Source organism: Colletotrichum paranaense (assembly GCF_030867605.1).
Source record: "Colletotrichum paranaense strain IMI 384185 chromosome Unknown Scaffold_7.1, whole genome shotgun sequence".
In the NCBI taxonomy this organism is placed as follows: Eukaryota; Fungi; Ascomycota; class Sordariomycetes; order Glomerellales; family Glomerellaceae; genus Colletotrichum; species Colletotrichum paranaense.
In genome coordinates, this window is record NW_026848965.1 from 313,673 (window position 1) to 334,500 (window position 20,828).

Below are 20,828 nucleotides of genomic sequence, written 5' to 3' on the forward strand. Positions count from 1 at the left end.
TGCTGCCTCAATGTCGTCTAATAAGAGCGCTTCAACGATCGAAGTGAGAGGTGGATGATACTCTACTGTTGGGGTAGACGTTTGGGGTCCATTACTCCAAAGGTCCGTCTTGGGGTATGCTGGATCAGGCGGTCCTTATCACTAAACTCCGCCGACAGGGGTTCTTGATAGTAGGGGGTGCCCATTGTGACCCCATCAATTGGTACGATGCGGGGTCGTTACTGCATCTGCCATCCACACACACCCTTTGAGGTACAGACCAACGACGTCAACTGAGCAAAGAGGTCAATCATCTTACCAGAAACCTACCACAGCCTACCGGGACCTCCACCCGACAAACCTTCATGCGCTTCGCCGATGATCCCTTATCTCGACCCGGTACTCCGGCAATGCTACTGGATGCGTTCCCCTCTCCTGGGACTCTAGCTGTTGGGGTAACGACATGAGAGGCATTCAGGGTAGCCACCGGCCTGGTGTGGGCGCGTCTTGCCTTCGAATCACTAATATGCGGATGAACGGAATGGGCTGATTGATATACTGGGGGTCACGAACCCAACTTCGTACGGTCTAACCCTCCATGTGCCCTCTAACCGCGTCCAAATTGTCGCTGACTTGTTCAAAGCCTCAACGAAGCTATGCATTCCAGGCCACTTCGTAGCATTAAGAAGGTCCTGGTGGCCAATCGTGGCGAGATTGCTGTTCGCTGCATCAAGGCCTGCCGTGAGCTCGATGTCCACAGCATTGCCATCTATACGGCCGCCGACACAACATCACTACATGCGTTGTTAGCTGACGAGGCGATCGCACTGCGGGGTAACGACACCTACACAGATGGGTGAGTGACGCCGAGTTGGCCGTAGCATCATGCTTCTAACAATCACATCAGAGACGCCATTCTAGAAATCTGCAAAAGCTGCGGCGCCGACGCTGTGTTCCCCGGATATGGCTTCCTCAGCGAGAACGCCGACTTTGCCGATGCCGTCACGACTGCAGGCAAGATCTTCATGGGTCCTTTATCCGCTTCTATTAAGGCCATGGGTCTGAAGCATGAAGCGAGAGCCATTGCTGAGGCCGTAAAAGTCCCCGTCATCCCCGGTACTTCGTTAATTCCATCAACCCACGAGGCCATAGATGGGGCCAAGAAGCTTGGTTTTCCGGTCATGCTCAAAGCCACCGGAGGAGGCGGCGGTATGGGCCTGCAGATATGCTACGACGACGATGATATCCCAAAAGCATTCGCCACAGTCGAGAGTCGCGCGGGCGCTCTATTCAAGAACAGCGGCGTCTTTCTGGAAAAGTATTATCCTCGGTCCCGACACGTAGAGGTGCAAGTCTTTGGAAACGGCGAGCAAGTTGTTGCATTCGGGGAGAGGGAATGTTCTCTCCAACGACGTCACCAGAAAGTGGTTGAAGAGTGCCCCAGTCCATTCGTTGCGCGAAGGCCAGGTCTTCGTGAGAAGATGCTCCAGGCGGCAGTCGACTACGCCTCACAACTCAAGTACAAGAGTGCCGGCACTGTCGAATTCTTGGTCGACGATGAAACGGCCGATTTCTTTTTCCTCGAGATGAACACGCGTCTCCAGGTCGAACACGGCATCACAGAAATGTGCTATGGGGTTGATCTGGTTCACTTGATGCTGCAGCAAGCCGACTACGAGCACGGCGGCCAGCTCGGCATCCCCTCGGACGAGCTACGAAGCATCCCACAAGCACAGCCGAACGGTGCGGCCATCGAGGTCCGAGTATATGCTGAAGTGCCCTTGCTCGACTTTGCTCCTAGCCCGGGCCTTCTACAGCATGTCAGCTGGCCCAAGGGCGATGGTATCCGGGTGGACACATGGGTGAAGAGCGGCCAGCAAATCACACCCCTCTACGACCCTTTGGTCGCAAAAGTCATGGCACACAGCAATGACGGTCGAGCTGAGGCGCAGAAGATGATGCTCGCCGCTCTTGACCAAACTGTTTTGCAAGGTACACAGACGAACTTGCAGTACCTTTTGCAGGTGCTACGTTCTAATGAGTTCACCAAGGGCGATACGCTCACCTCTTTCCTACCCATTTTCAAGGCAAAAGTGTGCGCCGTACAAGTACTCAACCCTGGTGTATTCACTACGGTTCAGGATTACCCTGGGAGGCCAACGATCGGGCACGGCGTGCCTCCCGGCGGACCAATGGATGATTTGAGCAGTCGGACAGCAAACATTCTCGTTGGTAACGACGCTCAAGTCGAGGTACTCGAAATAGCAATGTCTGGCCCGGAACTCCTTTTCCATGAATCGGCCGTGGTGGCCGTGTGTGGTGCCCAAGTTTCCGTCAGTGTTGACGGCAGGCACCAACCGATGTGGTCCCGAATCCTCGTGCAACAGGGGCAGACGCTCAAGATTGGCAACGTCACAGGTGACGGCCTTCGGACCTACCTCGCAGTCAAAGGAGGCTTCCCAGACATACCTCTTTATCTCGGCTCCAAATCAACAGCGCCAGAGCTCGCGTTCGGCGGTCTTCAGGGCCGTAAGCTGCAGATCAACGATATTCTCGCCCTTGCCCCTGAAACAGCAAGTTGGGCAGCGGCAGCCACTCCCTTTTCTTTACCACGAAAGGCAATCCCTGATTACGGGCACTCGGAGATATTCTGCCTTAATGGTCCGTATGGCTCGGAAGACATATTGACCCCCGAGGGTATGGCAACAATCACCAACTCCAAATGGACCGTCAGCCACAATAGTAGTCGCAGTGGCATTCGACTAGAGGGTCCACGACTAAAGTGGGCACGCACCACCGGCGGGGGAGGCGGATCTCATCCATCAAACGTCTTCGACTACGGGTATCCCAACGGCGGTGTCAACTGGACCGGGGAGTTTCCCATCATCTTTTCCCGCGACCGCCCGGATCTCGGTGGGTTTGCTTGCGCGGTCACCATCTGCTCAGCCGAGATGTGGAAAGTTGGTCAGCTGAAGTCGGGCGACAGCGTTCAGTTGCGACTGGTTTCCTTTGAGGATGCCATGAAGATCAAACACACAAACGAGGCCTACTTGAGGTCTTTGGGTGCTCTGGTGGATGGTAATGATACAGAAATTGTGCCACTCAAGCTGGAGTTCGGCTCACGGACCACAAGTTCAATATTGCACCTGGCCGAACCGAATGGAGATCATCCTCGCGTCACTTACAGGCAAGGTGGCGACACTTCCATCATAGTAGAATATGGTGAACAAGTTGCGGATCTGCGCAACACGGTCTGCGTTCATATTCTCGAGGGGAAGCTTGCGGCGCGCAACCTTGCGAGCGTGCGTTGTGAGCCGAACCTCGCTACGCTCACAGTGCACTACGACCCGCTCCAGGTCTCCCAATCCGAGCTGTTGCAAAGCCTGATTGAGCAAGACGAGAGTATCGAAGAGATTGTTGGCATCAAAGTGCCCGTTCGCGAAGTCAACCTGCCGCTTTATGTTGACCACTCCACCATCACAGAAGCGACGGAAAGATATATGGAGAGCGTTCGGCCCACTGCTGCCTACCTACCAGACAACGTCGAGTATCTGCGGAAGAATAACGCATTGGAGACTCGCCGCGATGTATTTGACTCACTGCTCAAGACACCCTGGCTCACAGTTGCAGTCGGCTTCTTCCTCGGAACCCCTGTCATGTTTCCGCTCGACCCCAAGTACGTGTTCACGGGGCAGAAATACAACCCTAACCGCGCGTACACTCCGAGCGGCTCAGTCGCACTCGGTGGGTCTCTGCTTGTCGTTTATCCCGTGGCCTCACCGGGCGGCTACCAACTCATGGGCCGCACGTTGGGTACGTGGGATATGATGGGTACTCGAGCCGGCTTTTCCCCGACGCGACCTTGGTTGTTCAACAATTTCGATATCGTTAGATTCCACGAGGTCTCCAAGGAAGAATTTGACCAAGTAGAACGAGACTTTGAAGCCGGTAGATATGTGTTCAACATTTCCGATGAGACCATCAGCATGGACGAGTACATTGCCAAGTTTGACGCCGCAGCCCGCGATCCCGCACATCGAGAATGGCGGCAGCGTCAGGACGCCGCTGCCAAGGAAATGGGAGAGCTCGAACAGCGGCTCTTCGGTGAATGGACTGCCGCCAAGGATGCGGCTCTGTTGGAACAGAGTGAAGGGGTCGGGGGCGATGCATCAGCAGATGCTGTGGCTATCGAGTCGCCCATGAACGCCAACGTTTGGAAAGTTCTGGTAGAAGTCGGGGACGTCCTTGAGGCGAAGCAGACGGTGGCGATCTTGGAAGCGATGAAGATGGAAATCAAGGTGATTGTTCCAGACTCTCATGTCGGAGCAGTCGTGACGAAGATTACACGCCCGCCAGGGACTGTCGTCAGTCCTGGGATGCCAATAATAGTGGGCAAGAAGGCTGCTTAGCCTAAGGTAGTAAGTATGCTGAGTTGCGACGATCCTGAGCTGCTGAATATTACGCTGTCAATGACCAAACGGAGGCTCCTTTTCTTTATCGTGACTTATGACTGCCGAGTGTAATGTGACTCCATTCATCTTGGCATGGGGTGATGAATTGAGCCAGACCCGACGGCCCGCCGAGGGTTGTGACCCACTTTCCCGGAGCTGACCGACTGCCGCTACCGGACTCTAGGCCCCGCTTGAGGTTGAGCAAATAAGAGAGCATTGAATAGGTTGAATGAGGAAACTCGTCACCCGTGTTCTCCCTTTTCTTCTGCACCGTAGATAAGTGCACCATTTTTGCGTCGTGGATCCGGGAGCACCCTGGCACCACCCCCCGCAGAAGCTATCTTCCCCATTGGAAGTATGTGTCCGTAAAGCTGTCGGCCCGGCGGGGAAAATTTGGGTTCCGGGTTAGGTTGCACATCTCAGAGGGCTCCGAAAGGGCCCTTACATTTCATCTCGAAGCGGAGAGCATTTGAGTGGCCGGCTGGAAAGGATGGGTCATGCGTCAACCAGGAAGCTGAAAAGTCTACCGCCGTGTACGAAATGGTCGGATCTCGATGCTCCCTTGGTTGTGCTCAAGCGATCTAGGTCGATAAAACTATGAGGTGATAGAGAGAAGATGGCGAGAACCCGATGTACTGCCGACCCCAGGCATCCCCAACAACATCAATGGGTGCAGATTGAGACACGTCGTGTGACCGGGTAATCTACGTCCAACTTCATTCACGCTGCCGCTTCTGCACATGCTAGTCGACAACTTACAAGGCAAGGTCAATAATGCGGGTCAAGCCGGGAGATCATAACGTCTGGTCCATGGGTTGTAGGGCTGAGCCGATGTTGATGGCCGATAGTCACTTGGTGAGGAAGGCCGAGATCCGCACTACACAAGTTACAGCTGCACGGACTGAGGTGGCAGCCACCTGTCGCGGCGTGGTGGCCGACAACCGCCCACCATAGACATTGCCGGCCGTTGAAGAAAGCGCGCAGCTGCTCAGGTTTGTATAAGTGGCTTTCAAACTCTCGATCCGGACCACCTTGGAATCCGGGATGGTTTCTGGATTTGCCAGGTATCAATATTCGCCTCTTCTATTGCGTCAAAGGGATACCTTACACTCAAACACGCAGCGACGATCAGCACCTGCACCTTGCGTCTTTGACTCCTGCCTTTTGTCTCTCCTCCACAGGGCCTCAAGCCAGGGCCCGCTTCCCCGAACTGATTTCGGTCCCGAATTCGGTCTCCACTTGACAAACATTTGACACTTCCATTGCCTTGGAAGGCGAGGCTTACACTTCCATTACGGATACATCAGCCAACCAACCACCAAACACGCGAATAAGGAAACCTGGGTGCAAGCCACCAACGACGACCTCATCCCTACCCGCATTCGTCCCACGACAATCCAACACTAACAAAGACGGCACGTAGCACACAAGTCGACGCCTCAGCCACCGCGGGCAGCTCAAGATTTGGTCCAATTGGCTTTTCAATTGGCTACCTCAACCCCCTGCTTGTGTGGAGGGGTCCAGGGCTCCCAGACAGTCCAGACTCCAGGACGTTCAGGCACCTCTTGACGGGTTCAACCCACCGTATCCGTGCGCCGCAGCTCTTTCCTTGCTGCCTCCCGGTCGATGGTTTGGGGGTGGCCAGAGGTCACAAACATTCTGCTCTCCTGGTCCTCGCTACCAACGGGATACTAATACGCCCTCTGGCACCTTCTTTGTCGCCGACCAAGCGTCTTCTTTCCCTCCTGCAACCACCCATCGACTTCCCACGCTTTGCTAGAGGCCAAAGATTGAGACAGGCACTGAGAGAGAAACAGAATATCGACAGCATTCCACAATCGAGTGATAACGAATCCCGGGGAGCCCACGGCAATCGGCCGCAATTACCAAACCTGAAGAATAGATCTTCGACATGCAATCCTCGCTGTCGCCCGAAGTCCCACCTCCCCCGGGGAGCACATACAGCACACACAGCAACGGGTCCCCGAACCCTCTGGCAATGGTGCCCGACTCCGAGTCACCAGCCGACCGCGACTCGCCAAACGCATCCTCCTCGGCGACCAGTGATTCTCGATCCCAAGGACAACAGCCTCCCGTCGTAGCGGTCCCCGCTGCATGTCTCGCATGCGTAAGTCGCCCCTCCATGTCAGCTTAGGTCCCCCGTCGTCGTCTCTCACTGCTCCCCATTGGCTCCGGTGGAGACGGTGACGGCGAGACGGGCACCACCCTCTTTGGCGTGAGAGTACCATCCCTAGCGAGGCCAAGACTGACCTCAATCTTATTCTGTGACAGCGCAGCAAGCATCTCAAATGCGACGGCCAGAACCCGTGCTCGCGATGCCTGAGCTCCCAGTCCGAGTGCGTTTACGTCGCTTCTCGGCGCGGCTACAAGGGCCCGAGGAGGAATAACACCGCTAATCCGAACAAGAGAGCGCGGTCTTCTTCCCCCACTTCCACCGTAGGTGTCGGCGACAATAGCTGTCCAATGCTACTTGGCGCAAACGGCACTTCAGTCCCCACGACGATGCAGAACGGAATGGCATTTAATACCCCGGGCGTCGTCCTTCCAGACACGCCCAGCACCACCTTTGCCGCGACGCCCAACTTTTCAAACCTGCAGCTCTACCGGTCTTTCGGTGCTGCCATCGGCTTCAACTCGACCCAGCTGGCCCTGGGTCAATCTCAGCCCGGTGTACCTGCGCAAGTCCCCGTGCCTACCTTGGCTGAACGATGTCTCGACTCCTTTTATCACCATTTCCATGCCTCGCACCCATTTGCCTTACCCAAGGAATGGCTGCTCCGTATCATGAGAGACACCAACGTGGAGCCTCTCCTGGCTGCCATTCGGTGGGTTGGAGCTCTCTTCCTCGATGTGGGACCTGCGCGGGCTGGCTTCCTGGATGAGGCCTTGCGTCTGGTCCAAGATCCAACGACTCGGAGGGATGGCTTCTTCGTGCAAGCCCTGATCCTCCTAATCGTAGGCCTCGACGGCAGCTGTGAGCAGGAAAAGGCCCGAAATCTACTTGGTGACGCCGAGCGCATCGCTCTCGAACTTGGACTGAATACCCGTGAGTATGCAACACAGTATGGGCGCGGTATCCCTGTGCTGGAGGAGAGCTGGCGCAGGACGTGGTGGGACTTGTTCGTTGTAGACGGCATGGTAGCTGGTGTACACCGCCAGACCAACTTCCTCCTCTTTGATGTCCCCGCCGATGCCGCCCTCCCGTGTGAGGAGCACCAGTATTTGTCTGGAGTGAGCATTCCTTACTATCCTGTGTGACGGTCAAAGGCTAAGATTCTGAACCAGAGTATTCCGCCGCCCTTGACCCTGACGGACTTGGAAGACCAAGACTTTTCCGGGGACGACAGGCAATTCTCCTCGTTTGCGTATCGCATTCTCGCAGGGCGGAACCTCGGAAAGTTCATGCGCGTGCCACCAATATACGGCCCTGATGATGAGAATCTCTCGCGAATCGAGGCCCTTCTGACCAACTGGAGGCTTCACCTGCCGCTGTCCAAGAAGGACGCCCTGAACCAGAAGCTGCAGTCGGATGAGATGATTTTCCAGGCCAACATGATGACCAATGCGTACGTTTGAACGTCTGTGGTATGTGAGCATTGTTGAACTGACGTGATGTAGGACATCCATCATGCTTCACCAACCCCACTCTCAGCTGGACTCCTCGCCAACACGATCTGTGACATCCTGCGCACCGCACCGACCGGTTCCGTCTGGAGACTTGTTCAACTCGCACACGAACCACACGATTGCGTCGGCTGCCGAGATCAGTAAAATGATTACCCACCGCGTCCCTCTCCTCTCGCACACGCACTTCTTCACCTGCGTGGTGACGCTATCCTCGATCGTCCACTTGAGCAAGTGGGCGCTCTTCTTCATCCCCCATGACGACGACGACCTGCGACAGCAGATTCGGCTCAACATTGGCGCACTCAACAAGCTCTCGGCGGTGTGGAAGGCGGCGGGCAACGCTTCAGGGCAGGTCAAGGGCGTCGCGCAGGAGATTTACCGGTCCAAGAAGGCGTCGCAGATCAACCCGACGTACTGGCAAGGTTTCACGCAGGACGAGGTGATGAACAGCATTGCGGCGGACGAGACGATTATGAACGATATTGAGACTGGGTTGAGCGGGATACCAATGCCGCCTCTCGACAACCTCCCCAGCTAGAGCCCGGGGAGGTTTTTTGTGCGTACGAAGATAGGATTGGATAGCGTGGCGTGATATGTGGCGATTTGTTGATTTGTTGGCGATATATACCAGCTCGAGCTCGGGAGGCGCGCCGAGCAGTGGAGGGCGTTTGAAAGGAGTTCTCCGTGAGAGACAAATCTGTCTTGTTTATATTGGCCTGAACGGCAAATATCTCTGCTCAGAATATACACGCGGCGGCATGGACCGCCATGGAATTTTGAATATGATTCTAATCTATGACCTGGAAAGTACTGGAGCGCTTTTTGGGCTCCAGGATTAATTCCATGATTTGTGAGCAGGATTTTGTCATATTTCGAGCTTCCTGATAGCTCCTCAGCTCGAAAGTCCAATTCCAAAGATCTCTGAGCCCCCAAAAGCCTGTTGTGAAATCTCCAATCGCTAGATCCCACCGTCCCATTGAGATCCGCCACCTCTGAAGATCTAGCCATCGTCAGATTTCAGATCTCGAGTCAGCCAAGACTTGGTTGCCCCCGCTTTGTATGCACACTACTCCAGGCACCAGTTAATATTGTGATAATGCCTGTCCATAACGGAGATGTCGTAGCATTGAAGGATCGTGAAGAGCAAGGGTGGTGGTATCCTACCCCGTTCTTTAAGCTAATCCCCATTCTTCTTTACGACGACGACACATCGCGACGTGGAGTGGCAGACAGCCACACATTCGGACAACCTAAACTCAGCCCTCTGAGGCGGCGTCGAGAAATGAGGCCCCTCCCTGAGATTCTCGATGAAACTCGTCCAATTGCCTCACGTGGCTTGGATGCAGCCACTCTATTTGTATTGTAAAGGTAGCCAGCCGGTGCATGCACACCGTCTGCAGAGTAATACCTAAGCAGGTTGTCTCATTTTGTATGTCTGCGCTGTAATCCGAGTGTGTGCTGTCTCAATGCAAACTAGCGGAGCGCCAATCTAGATACCCGTCGCCACCCTTCTCGGCGTCCACTTAATTACCTACTTTACCCACAGGTTTCCCGTCCGAACTCTGCTCCAGCGCATCTTTCATCTCGGGGACCATTCGATGTTTCCCTATCCCCCGTCCTTGCTTGAGTTTTAGTCTTTTGTTTCCCACGCTTTCCCACGCTATTGAAAGGCTAGAGATTGGACCGTTTTGTTTCTGTGTTACCCTTCGGCTGTCGGCAGGAACCTCGTTTTTGTGTGTATGATTATTCGGTGTCGAGGTAGCACGGGAGAGATGCGGGATGGATGCAAACCGGCTGGCGGCAAGGCGGGAAGGGATGTCGGGGGGACCTACCGGTTGCCACATCTTCAGAGGCTCAGATGAAAGAAGTCCTTCTCCCATTGTAGACGTCTCCCGCCTGCGTGTGAGATGGATACAACATGACATGTCACACCCACTCGGTGCGGCTTGGAGATAACCGGCCCCCACGGCTACCTCCTGCGAGATAGATGAAGTGTCCCCCGTTGTAGGCAGCGTCCAAGGTTCCTTCGGGGATTAATTTCGACGTCATGGCCATGATTTCGCCAAGTGATACCCGCATCGGTCGAGGTTTCCCAAAGGAGCCTTCGTACTTCTGGCGGCGTCGAACCCTTGCCGAACATACCGGTCCACCCTGCCCAGGCAACCTCTTTCGAGATTTCAACGGGGCTCTTGTAAGTGGAATCACATCTACCTATTGTGTTGTAAATGCAGTACAGTAAACAATAAACGTGCCTGGATGTTTATGTGGGCAAGGTACGGCAGCTGCACCCGTCGTTGCGCTGCATGGCTGTTCCAACCACAAGGTCTCTTATTGTGTAAGGTACCATCAACGCGTGTTGGCGCTGCACCCTTACCTCGGCGCATTTCTTTTTTTTTTCACTCCCCCTTCTTTGGCTTATGGAACAGAGCCGGGGTATCTGTGGGTGTGGCATGGGAGCTAGAAGAGACGTCTTACATGATGGTCGCCGATTACTAGTGCGGCAGGAATGAAGCCTATCGTCTGGTTCAGCCTCAAACGGCCTGGCCGTACCCCGGTCTCCCGTTGCTTACCTACCCACACCCTAGGTATCCGTACGCCATACCTTGCAACATGGAAGCAACACAAGCAGTGGATGCGGCGGCACAGCCGTCCCTGGCGAGCCGAGTAGGCTACATCTCTGGGCGGATGTCGGTTCCCCAGATAAGGATTTTGAAGGAGGAAGGAAGGGGTGGAGGGGAAGGATCGGATCTCATATAACGCTTGCCTTCCTTCCTCCTTGTTTGACCGGTTGTATCATAGTTTTGTTTCATTATTACTCTGATATCTCAAGATTTTCTCACATTGTGGTGAATTGGACATTGGAGTTACACGCACTTCCCCCCCTTTGGATTCCGTGTTTGAGAATCGACTTACAACAGTTTCTCGGTGAAACATCACCAAGAAAGAAACAAGGACAGAACACCATGACGATTCGAGATAGCGACGCCTCGGGTGCGAAGAAGGAGCACGCCAACATGACACATGGCGACAACAACAGCTTCTTCGAGCACGACGTCGAGATGATGGGATCCGTAGACGCCCATCTGCTCAACACCACTGTCCAGAACATCTCGTGGGAGGGCACCGAGGTCACTGTCAAGGACAGGGTGACGAAGCAGCCCAAGAAGATTGTCGACCATGTCAACGGGATCGTGGAGGCGGGTACGTCTTGCAATTCCTTGTACTCTACTCACATGTCACATACCATACTCACACAACCTACTTTCCAGGCGAGATCTGCGCCCTCATGGGCCCCTCTGGCTGCGGCAAGACAACCCTCCTCAACGTTCTCGCAGGTCGCCCAACAAACGCTTCCTCGGTATCCGGCTCCGTCCTCGTCAACGGCGCGAAGCCCTCGCGCTCTCAGTTCCGCCAGATGAGCTGCTTCGTCGAGCAGGAGGACGCCCTCATCGGCTCCCTTACCGTCCGCGAGACTCTCTTGTTCACCTCGCGCCTCTCCAGCACCTCCTCGCTGCCCGCCAGCGAGCGCCTCGCGCGCATCGACGGCTTGCTTAACGCTTTCGGCCTCAACGAGCAGGCCAACACCATCATTGGCACGCCGATCCGCAAGGGCATCTCGGGCGGGCAGAAGAGGCGTGTTGGCGTGGCGAGCCAGCTTATCACGAGTCCGAAGATTATGTTTCTAGACGAGCCGACGAGCGGGTTGGATTCTGCGGCGAGCTTTGAGGTGATTAGTTACCTCAAGACTGTGGCCAAGCGGAGCAATGTAAGTCGAGTCGTCTGCCTCCTAACTTGGCTTCTACGAAAACCCTGAATCCTGACACACCGACAGCTCATCGTCATCGCCTCCATCCACCAACCCTCCACCTCAACCTTCAACCTCTTTGACAAGCTCCTCCTCCTCTCCGCCGGCAAGACGCACTACTTTGGCCCCGTCGACAACGTCGTCCCCTACTACGAGTCCCTCGGCATGCCCATCCCCACACAGGTGAACCCGGCCGAGCACGTGCTCGAGATGGTCAACACGGATTTCGTCAAAGACAAGCGCCAGGCGGCGCAGAGGCTCGAGGCGATGCACGAGGGCTGGGAGGAGTCGCGTCCGGCCAAGGAGCTGCGGGCCGCCATCGCCGACGCCGAGAAGAATAGCACCGCTTTCGAGGACGACCAGGCGGAGAAGAAGCCCGGCTTGCCGAGTCTCGCGCTGACGTTGCTGCATCGGAGCTTCATCAAGAGTTATCGGGATGTTGTGGCGTACGGGATCCGGTTTGCCATGTACACTGGTGAGTTGCCATCTAGTTTGTGTGATTGTAAAGGAGGTGTGCTGACTAGATCTAGGTCTGGCTATCATGATGGGTACGGTCTGGCTTCGCCTTTCGACTGACCAAGAGTCCATTATCCCCTTGACCAATGCCATTGTAAGTACCCCTATAGTCCATATCAACTCTGATTCCCGGGCTTTACTGACCATCATACTAGTTCTTTGGCGGTGCCTTCATGAGCTTCATGGCAGTCGCCGCAGTCCCAAGCGTACGCAAACTCCCCTGCACTTTCGTATAACAGCAACTAACAAGAGCGGACGACAGTTCCTCGAAGACCGCGACCAATACGTGAAGGAGCACCAAAACGGCCTCTACGGCCCAACAGCCCTCCTCATCTCAAACTTCTTCATCGGCATCCCCTACCTCTTCCTCATCGCCCTCATCTTCTCCGTAATCTCCTACTGGCTCTCCAACTTCCGCCCCTCAGCCACGGCCTTCTTCGTCTGGGTCCTCTGGCTCTTCCTCGACCTGCTCGCCGCCGAGTCCCTCGTCGTCTTCTTCGTCTCCCTCTTCCCCAGCTTCGTCATCAGCCTTGCCCTCGTGGCTTTCGCAAACGGCCTCTGGATGAGCGTAAACGGCTTCATGGTCTCTCCCACCATTCTCAACTCGTTCTACAAATATGTTTTCCACTACTGGGACTACCAAAAGTATGTCTTTGAGGGCATGATGCACAACGAGTTTGGGCACCGCACGTATACCTGCGGGAAAGGGTGCCAGTGCATGTACCAGACCCCGCTGGCGAGCGAGTGCAAGATTGCCGGGCAGGGCGTGCTCGATACGTACGGGTACACGGAGAACCACTTTGGCAGGGACGTGGGCATCATGCTCTGCATCGTCATCGGATACCGCATCGCGGCGTGGATCGTGTTGAAGATCAAGAAGAACTGAGAAGGATGCCCACGCCGCTGGTCGGTTATCTCATGCCTCGTACAAGTGGTGTAAGGTCGGGAAGTGTATAACTGGGGTTCAAGTCTGTCTGTCTTTTCCGCTGGTATAGTTGATCTTACACGGCTTGCAAAAGCCTGGTCCTATAATGTTTCTCTATGTCGGTCTTTAGATGAAGGGGGGGGGGGGGCGTAATAATTTGTTTGTAGGGGTCATGGCGTCCATTTGGTTTAGACGGTTTGTATCACTTAATTTGCAAGTCTCAATAATTGAAAATAAAATACAAAAAAATCCTTCGGGACAGTGGCAAAGGAGTGAGTCAACTGAGAACGAACACACATACAGTATGGATATCGTGAGGTAAAAACAAATATGATTGGTATCAGACGTCGCAAACGGAAACATTGCCGTCCCTCCATGTACAACTCAACGCTAGGACCCAACATCAAAACACCAACTCGCTTCTTCCCAGTCAATCGAGCTCCCAACTTTTTAAAGACCACCAGCTTCTGGTAACATACATAGTCGACAGAGGTTGCCGTCCGGGCATTTACAAACATCGTACAACACCATCACCACCACCACTTTCTCATCTTACATTATAGCTAGAGCTGGGCCCCGACCGGCCCACGCCCTTCTCCTTCTGCCACGTCGTCCACTTGCTCTTCCCATCGTACTGCGAGAACCTGTTCCCAATCGCGTCCGAGACCGTCATCGTGGGCACGAGTTTCGCGTCCGAATGGTACGGCAACACGCTGCGCTCCTTTTTGGCCTTAGGCGGCTTGGGCGTCATCATCTTCTCCTCCTGCGCCTTGAGCGCCGTCCTCCTGTCCTTGAGCACCTGGCTCAACTCCGCCTCGCTGCTGGCGATCTGCGCCTTGAGGAGAAAGGTGTCGGCCGTCGTCCTGTCCTCGAGCGTGTCCATAACGGGCGTGCGAGGCGTGTACTCGATGCCGTCAAAGTTGGGCGCGTGAGAGGGGTCGGGCACGATGGCGGGGTCGAGACGGGCTTCGGCGCCCTTGGAGAGCAGCGTGGTGATGTCGAGACTCTCGCCGTGGGGGATCGGTGTCTTGTGGCTCGGCGTGATGCAGTCCATGTCGACCTCCTTGCGGAGGACATGGTCAATGTCAATGGCCGAGAAGTACGCCACCGACTGCGGCAGGTCGTTGATGCCCACTTGCTGGGAGAACATGGCCCTGGTCCAGACGTTGGCTACCTGCAGCGCCATCGCCGCACGGTACTTGTCATGGTTCTTCACGAGGTATCGGATCTCATCGTGGACGGTGATGGCGAGGCGGGCATCGATATTGAACCGCCTAGTGAGATAGTCCATGCTGACGATGAGGAGGTGGAGGTAGTCGACTCCGGATGACTGGACGGCCCAGTTGATGCGCGACGTCAGGTAGCCGTTCTGGTTGATGAATCTGCGCATCAAGGCCTCCGTGATGCCGGCCCCCAGGACGAACGTCCGCGGCCGCTCCTGGGCCGCAAACTCCTCCAGCTTGTTGAACAAGAATGACTCAGTCCCGCCACGCCAGAACGGCCGCTTGCTGAGTACTGATCTGTTGGTTTTGGTACCCTTCGTCGTAGCGTACAGTTTTGACGCAGTCGCGTTTGTCTCCTGCTCGGACAGGTTGGGATTGAACTGTCTCAACAGCTGTCCGGCAAACTTGAGGCCCGCACCGTAGATACGGCCATAGTTGAAGACCTTGGCATCGTTCCTCGTGATGCCGAGAATACCTGCTGTCCGCGAGTGGAGATCTGTGCCGGCTGCTTTGGTGCCCTCAAGAGTCATGAACCCAATGGCGTTGCCACCATGCATTTTGAACGTTGCGTCTCCGACCAGACTCGCAATCCACAGCTCTTCCGAGTCAACATCGGCACCGACGAAGCAGTAGCCCGGTGGTGCTTTCACCATCGACTTGAGCTCCGATCCGACTCTGTTCTTCTTCGCGTTACTTGCCGTGAGCCATGTGTTCTCCACGGCTCGTCTCGTAATGGTACCCATAGGTATGATTTGAGGCAAGATGTAGCCCTGGACTTCCTCGGCGCTCTTCTCCTTCTTGGAGCTCGCATTCTCACCGTTGACCGACAGATCGTCTTCGTACACCACCATCTGTGACCTGATGCGATCCCGAGCACTGATCCAGTACGAACACGACGCATTCATTTCTAGTGCCTCCTTGGCGTATGCATACTCCGACGACAAGGTGCCCTTCTCAAAGTAGGAGAGATAGCTCTTGGCCATCGGGTTGACACATCGTGCCGTGGGCCCGTCCTTGTGGGGGAGCTTGAAAAAGATGCCCTCTTCTTTCAGTAGTGCCGCATCGGCGTCAGAGTCGGAGAAATCGCACTCAATCATTTGTTTCTGCGCGTAAGCCTCTGCTTCGTCAAAGGCCACTCTGAATGTCCAACCATACTTGTCCGACCAGAAAAGCGGGTGGTTATCCCACGATAGCTTGAGTAGGATAGGCGCGATACGTGTGCGTACAGAGATGGCAATGGGGGCATCGTTCTTCGGAAACAAGTCCTTGTACCATTTCGGCATGCCCGGCTTCTTTTGTCTCGCGGCTGGTCGTGGGGGATCATTCTTCTTCTTTCCCTTGACCATCTTGATCTCCTGGCCGGACCAGTCCAGCTGCTTCAACCATGGATCGTTCCCCCATTTCTCGGGGTCGTCCTTGATTGCTAGAGCCTGCTCAGTAAGCCCGATGAGACGCTCCTGAACGGCATCAGAAAGCTCTCGGTAGGTGGCCTCAGCATTGTTTATGTAAGCGTCCCACGTCTTGTTGACGGGTAAAATGACGGACGAAAGATGTCGCAGCGCCGCGAAGCTGACGGGATGAGGGCAAGTGTCCAAGAAGTTGGGGAACACAATCTGGTACACCCTATGAGTGATGGCTACGTCTGCAGCGCAGTAGTCGAGGAGGTTGTCTAGCTTGCTCAATACGCCGTCCCGGTCGAGGGAGCCGAACTCGTCGCGAACGGCCTTGTCAATGTTGACGTCAAGGTGGAATTTGGCCACGTCGCGGAGTGAGTTGACCGAGCTTCGTTCCACCCACAACTCCTCCTCTTCTTGCCGTAAGGCACTGTTGCCTAGAAGTTCCGCAAGCTGGACGTCGTCTGTTTCGCTCGCGATTTTATCTCGTAATTCTCTACTCTTTTTGTGCTTCATCCACGTCGGCCTCTGCTGCGAGCACATGCCGTTCACAGCGACGTGAAGTGACATGGTGTCCAGGAACGAGTTGCGAGTCTGCTTCACGTCGTACTCTTCTAGTATCCTCGCCCTGTCGTATCCAACATTGTGTCCTACTATTATACGCTCCTTGTTCGGGTCGCCCAACGGTATCAGGTGTCGATCAGACTCTGATTCGCCCAGAAGCCACGGGGACAGCCAGGCGTACCATGCCGTCGGGCTCGAGGCGCAAGCCATGACTGCAAACGAGCTTTCCTTCCACATGACTTCGGTATCAAAACAGAGCATCGACTCGTCGGGCGCATCGACCGCCTCAGTTCGGCCATCGGGATAGTATTTGGTCCAGCCACTCCGGCGAACCCATTTCCGCGGCTTTGGCGGTGCGCTTGCCCTCGCAAATTGTTTGGCAAAAGAGAGGTACGGCTCGGCAGAATCGACGGCCAGCTTGTAGAAGTGCTCGTCCAATGTGCGTCCTTGGAGTTCTGGTAAATCGAAGGCGATGGGGTCGCTATTGTCCGTGTTCTTGCCGAGTAAATCATGCCGGCGCAAATGGTCTTTCGATAGTTCGACAAGTTCTGAAGGCGGCGGGGGGTTTCCATCGGGGAAGAGCTGTTTATACATATGAACGCTGAGGTGCTGGACACCGATATCGTTGAAGCGCGCTTGCGACGGGACTGTAGATGTTAGCGAATGACTAGACAAACATGTAGGCAGGCGCATGGTCGTACGAGCTAGGCTTTGTTGTGGTTCTGCAATGTCATTTGTCATGGAGGCATCTGCAGCGATTGCGGATTGCCACCGAACGTGAGAGCGCCATGCTAGGCGACGGGAAGCATGGTGTCGAGCTAGGCGGACGAAGCTCGCAGTCGAACTCCTCAGTACATGGTTCGCAATCTCAACCATCGCTGGATCGTCCTTGCAGCATGCCGCAGCGATTTTGGGTGCGTATTAGATGCGTATTGTCGATATATGGTTGCGCAGCATGACCTGGATGCGAAGGAGAGGATGCGCGGAAGCTAAGAGGTGCGGCACTGAATGAGCGACGAACAAGGAGCAAAGCGAAAACTCGAAAGTTGCCGTCACCATTTCGATAGGCGTCGCGATAGGGGGCGGAAGAGGGGCGCGTTAGCTCGGGTCTATGTGCTGCTGCAAGGATGGCAGCCAATCGGCATCGTTGGGATTGCCTGCTTTGCTCAGCTCACCTGGTCGCCCCCACCTTGCGAGCATTCAGGGTCTCCCGCCTGCCTGGGCCAGGGGAAGCGACCTCAAAAGTGGAATGTTCCAACCTTCGAAGACAGTTGGATTGCGTCTCATATCTCGTCTGTCATCCCGAAGGACACTATCTTTTCAACCCATCACACATCTTAATTTACCACTATTCGTACAGTCAATCAGGATTCTTGTGCAGGATCAGCTACAGCACCTGACCTCCATGCGTTGACACATTAAGACGAGTAGCGCAAGAGCAACTGCAACTACACATAATTATATTCAAGTGAATTCTTGAATTTTAACATTATTTCTTGCAACTAGATTGGTGCATTCATCTGCCTACTACGTAAGCACATAAGATGAGGTATGAAGCAGCGAAGTTAAATCATGATATCCATGGTCTACGCCTTGAGCTACCTGGGTATCGAATTGTCGGATTCCGAGGGCAGTCGCCGCCCGTCGTCCCCACTTTGGTCGGCACTGTGGGTCGATTACCTCCGGCCCGCTCCGGCAGTCATAATCCTCTTAACGGGGGTTTACTCTATCTTGGGCAGGCATGTCTCTAGTCCGTAATGCTACATGGTAGGTAGTAAAATGAACCAGGCACAGTTCGTCCAAGCTGCTTGGAGAAGCATACACTTGGCACCTGTGCCGTGTGTTGCGCCCACCTCGTGTCGGTGGGACAGAATTGGGGTCGGTGATGCCCGGTTCAAATGGCGGCATGGCGGCCACCTGTGTTGTGTCGCGCTTGCCGCACCAGTCTCAGGCCCTCAGCCAGTTTGGAACTGGTATCACTTTGCAGCGACGTATCACACCAATGAATGAGTGAAAACGCTGTGCGTGAGCTGCCCGACACTGGGCGACCGACTGGCTGCATGTAGCCGTGTTGTGCAACGCCGGGACCGGCCTAGATCCCAAAGCAGAGGCAGACACAGATGGAGAGGACCACCTAAATCGTTTCTTTTCTTATTCGAGTCGCGTTTTCTCCTCTGTCCACTGACGACCCGAGCGCTGCGTCTGCCACTTGACGCAATCGGGAACCCCGAGGCAGCTACAGAGGTATCCCTTAGTAATGTACACATCCTGATCCGAGGACATTATTGGTTTTTTTCCTTTCTGATTTGTTTTCCTCTCAGATTTGGCCCGGGCGGATCACAAATACTCATTAGTGCAGGTTGCCCATGAGTAAGTCCGCTGAGAACCTGGAAGAACTCAAGTGTCCCATCCAGTCGCCACCAGTGCACCGGCAAAAGAAGTGCTCTGCTGACCTGATTCACACACGGCCGCAGTTGCCGCTTCAGCTGTCATTCAGAACGTCCAGGTCGCGGAGCAATTACCCGTCCACAGCAGCCCGCTGCCACTGGTCAGCAACAAATCAATCGCCGAACCGACGCCTAAACCCCGAAACGACCTGACGACACTAGCAAGGACGTCCAACCGTCATCCCGCCTTCTTCGCTCCCCTCCACCACTTTCCCTTCGTCACTTCGACATGGCGAAGAACCCCTTTGTCGACCTCCATTCTCCTTTCAGCGGATACCTGTCAGGTAATTAGCTGCCTTCTTGTTCCCTATGCACATTGTCTATCAATCATTGTCTTTTTGGGATCCCCAAACCTGTTGTCTCTGACCTTGGACATTGTTCCTTTCGCGCTGCAGACGACCGGCGCCTCCTGATTCCTCCCATGCCGGGCCTCATTCCGTTTCTACCCACGCCTCCTCTGCCTCAGCCGACTCGACCTACCTCTGGTCAATCTGTGAATCACCTCCAAGACCTGGACCGGGGTGCTGCACGAGGCGGCAGTAGTCAGGCACCCATCGAGCTCGACGACGATTCAGAGCCCGCACAGGCTACGACTTCAGGGCCTCTAAACGCCACCACCGGTACTCAGCAACAGCAGCAACAACAGCGGTCTCGTAACCACGCAGTCAACCCTTGGGGCATATTGACACCAGACAACACCCAGCACCTACAAGCTTTACCCTCTTTTTCAGACTTTGCCGCCAACCTGGATTTCTCGCAGTTCGACGCGACAGCGCCTTTCCCTAACGGCGCCCCGCAGACGCCTGGCCACGACCTGAACAGTGACGAGTTCCTTTCGGCACTGGTCGATGGGAACTTTTCCTCGCCGTCCTCGTACCCTCAACAAGCTCAAGCCTATCCAGGCACCCACCAACCGAATCAGTCCTTGAACCTACAAAACTCTCCCCATCGCTGCCCTCCAGAAACGGCGCTGCGACCAAACCGCCTCTTCACCAGAAACAGCAGCAATAACACTCCCGCCGCGCCACCTGTAGGACGAGCACCGACGGGAAATCCTACTACTTTCGAGAGCGAGGTGGAAGAATCGCTTTTCGTCAGCTCAGACGACGAACAAGTACCAGCCACAATGCCTGTACAGACGCGCCGGAGAGCCTCCACAATACTCAGTTCCGACCACGATCCCGAGCCGGAGGAGATCGCGGCACCCACATCGCGAAAGAGAGCTGCGCCCTCCTCTGCACCGTCTCGAGGTTCTGCCGGCCCGAAAAGACGGCGGACATCACAGCCCCAGGGTACGCGCATTCAGACAGCAACCAATACTCTAGTCATAGACGACGACCCCTTTGCCGAGGAAAAGGAAGAATCGAAGAAGGGAAAGGAGAAGGATGAGGACATTATTGATCTGGCAGGCTCTAATGAGGCGTCGGAGGAGGTGAAAGTGCCCAAGGAAGACAACAGGGTCAAGCTCTCAGCCTTCCAGTGTGTCATCTGCATGGACGATGTCACTGCGTTGACAGTAACACACTGCGGTATGTGCCAACCTGCGCTATACTGGGAAATCGCACTAATGCTTAGCAGGCCACCTTTTCTGTTCCGAGTGCCTGCACTCTGCACTCAACGTCGACGCCACTAAGAATAAGTGCCCGATCTGCCGACAAAAAGTCGAGACCAAGGACCGAAACGAGTACACAAGCAAGACCAAGGGCTTCTGGCCTCTAGAACTCAAGTTGATGACAGCAAGCCGCAAAGGGAAACAGCGAGCCTGAAGACCTTTTCCTTTTCTTCTACACCATTACTTATTTTAACACACCCCTGGACTGCCCTCTTCGAGTCGCGGGCAGTACATACATCTTTGGCGAACACACACAGCAAGGGA

The 20,828-nt window shown here is 55.0% G+C and overlaps 6 protein-coding genes across 6 annotated transcripts; 4 read left to right on the plus strand and 2 right to left on the minus strand.

Moving 5' to 3' along the window:
• Positions 1-635: 635 nt before the first annotated feature.
• CPAR01_08899 (urea carboxylase) lies at positions 636-4,388 on the plus strand (the record flags this gene model as incomplete). The annotated part of the gene is made up of 2 exons (XM_060493166.1): positions 636-835; positions 887-4,388. The coding sequence occupies 2 exons, from the start codon at positions 636-638 to the stop codon at positions 4,386-4,388; spliced, it is 3,702 nt and encodes a 1,233-aa protein (XP_060347296.1).
• Positions 4,389-6,342: 1,954 nt separating this feature from the next.
• Positions 6,343-8,616, plus strand: CPAR01_08900 (uncharacterized protein; the record flags this gene model as incomplete). Its single annotated transcript, XM_060493167.1, has 4 exons — positions 6,343-6,558; positions 6,723-7,682; positions 7,737-8,017; positions 8,070-8,616. 4 exons carry the CDS (start codon positions 6,343-6,345, stop codon positions 8,614-8,616), a joined length of 2,004 nt encoding a protein of 667 aa, XP_060347297.1.
• A 985-nt stretch (positions 8,617-9,601) lies between these two features.
• CPAR01_08901 (uncharacterized protein) lies at positions 9,602-10,003 on the minus strand (the record flags this gene model as incomplete). Its single annotated transcript, XM_060493168.1, has 1 exon — positions 9,602-10,003. One exon carries the CDS (start codon positions 10,001-10,003, stop codon positions 9,602-9,604), a length of 402 nt encoding a protein of 133 aa, XP_060347298.1.
• A 1,038-nt stretch (positions 10,004-11,041) lies between these two features.
• CPAR01_08902 (ABC transporter) lies at positions 11,042-13,285 on the plus strand (the record flags this gene model as incomplete). The annotated part of the gene is made up of 6 exons (XM_060493169.1): positions 11,042-11,279; positions 11,348-11,844; positions 11,911-12,358; positions 12,414-12,493; positions 12,555-12,605; positions 12,662-13,285. The coding sequence occupies 6 exons, from the start codon at positions 11,042-11,044 to the stop codon at positions 13,283-13,285; spliced, it is 1,938 nt and encodes a 645-aa protein (XP_060347299.1).
• Positions 13,286-13,871: 586 nt separating this feature from the next.
• CPAR01_08903 (DNA polymerase family A) lies at positions 13,872-17,381 on the minus strand (the record flags this gene model as incomplete). Its single annotated transcript, XM_060493170.1, has 1 exon — positions 13,872-17,381. One exon carries the CDS (start codon positions 17,379-17,381, stop codon positions 13,872-13,874), a length of 3,510 nt encoding a protein of 1,169 aa, XP_060347300.1.
• A 1,800-nt stretch (positions 17,382-19,181) lies between these two features.
• CPAR01_08904 (uncharacterized protein) lies at positions 19,182-20,718 on the plus strand (the record flags this gene model as incomplete). The annotated part of the gene is made up of 3 exons (XM_060493171.1): positions 19,182-19,236; positions 19,348-20,481; positions 20,531-20,718. The coding sequence occupies 3 exons, from the start codon at positions 19,182-19,184 to the stop codon at positions 20,716-20,718; spliced, it is 1,377 nt and encodes a 458-aa protein (XP_060347301.1).
• Between the last annotated feature and the right edge of the window lie 110 nt (positions 20,719-20,828).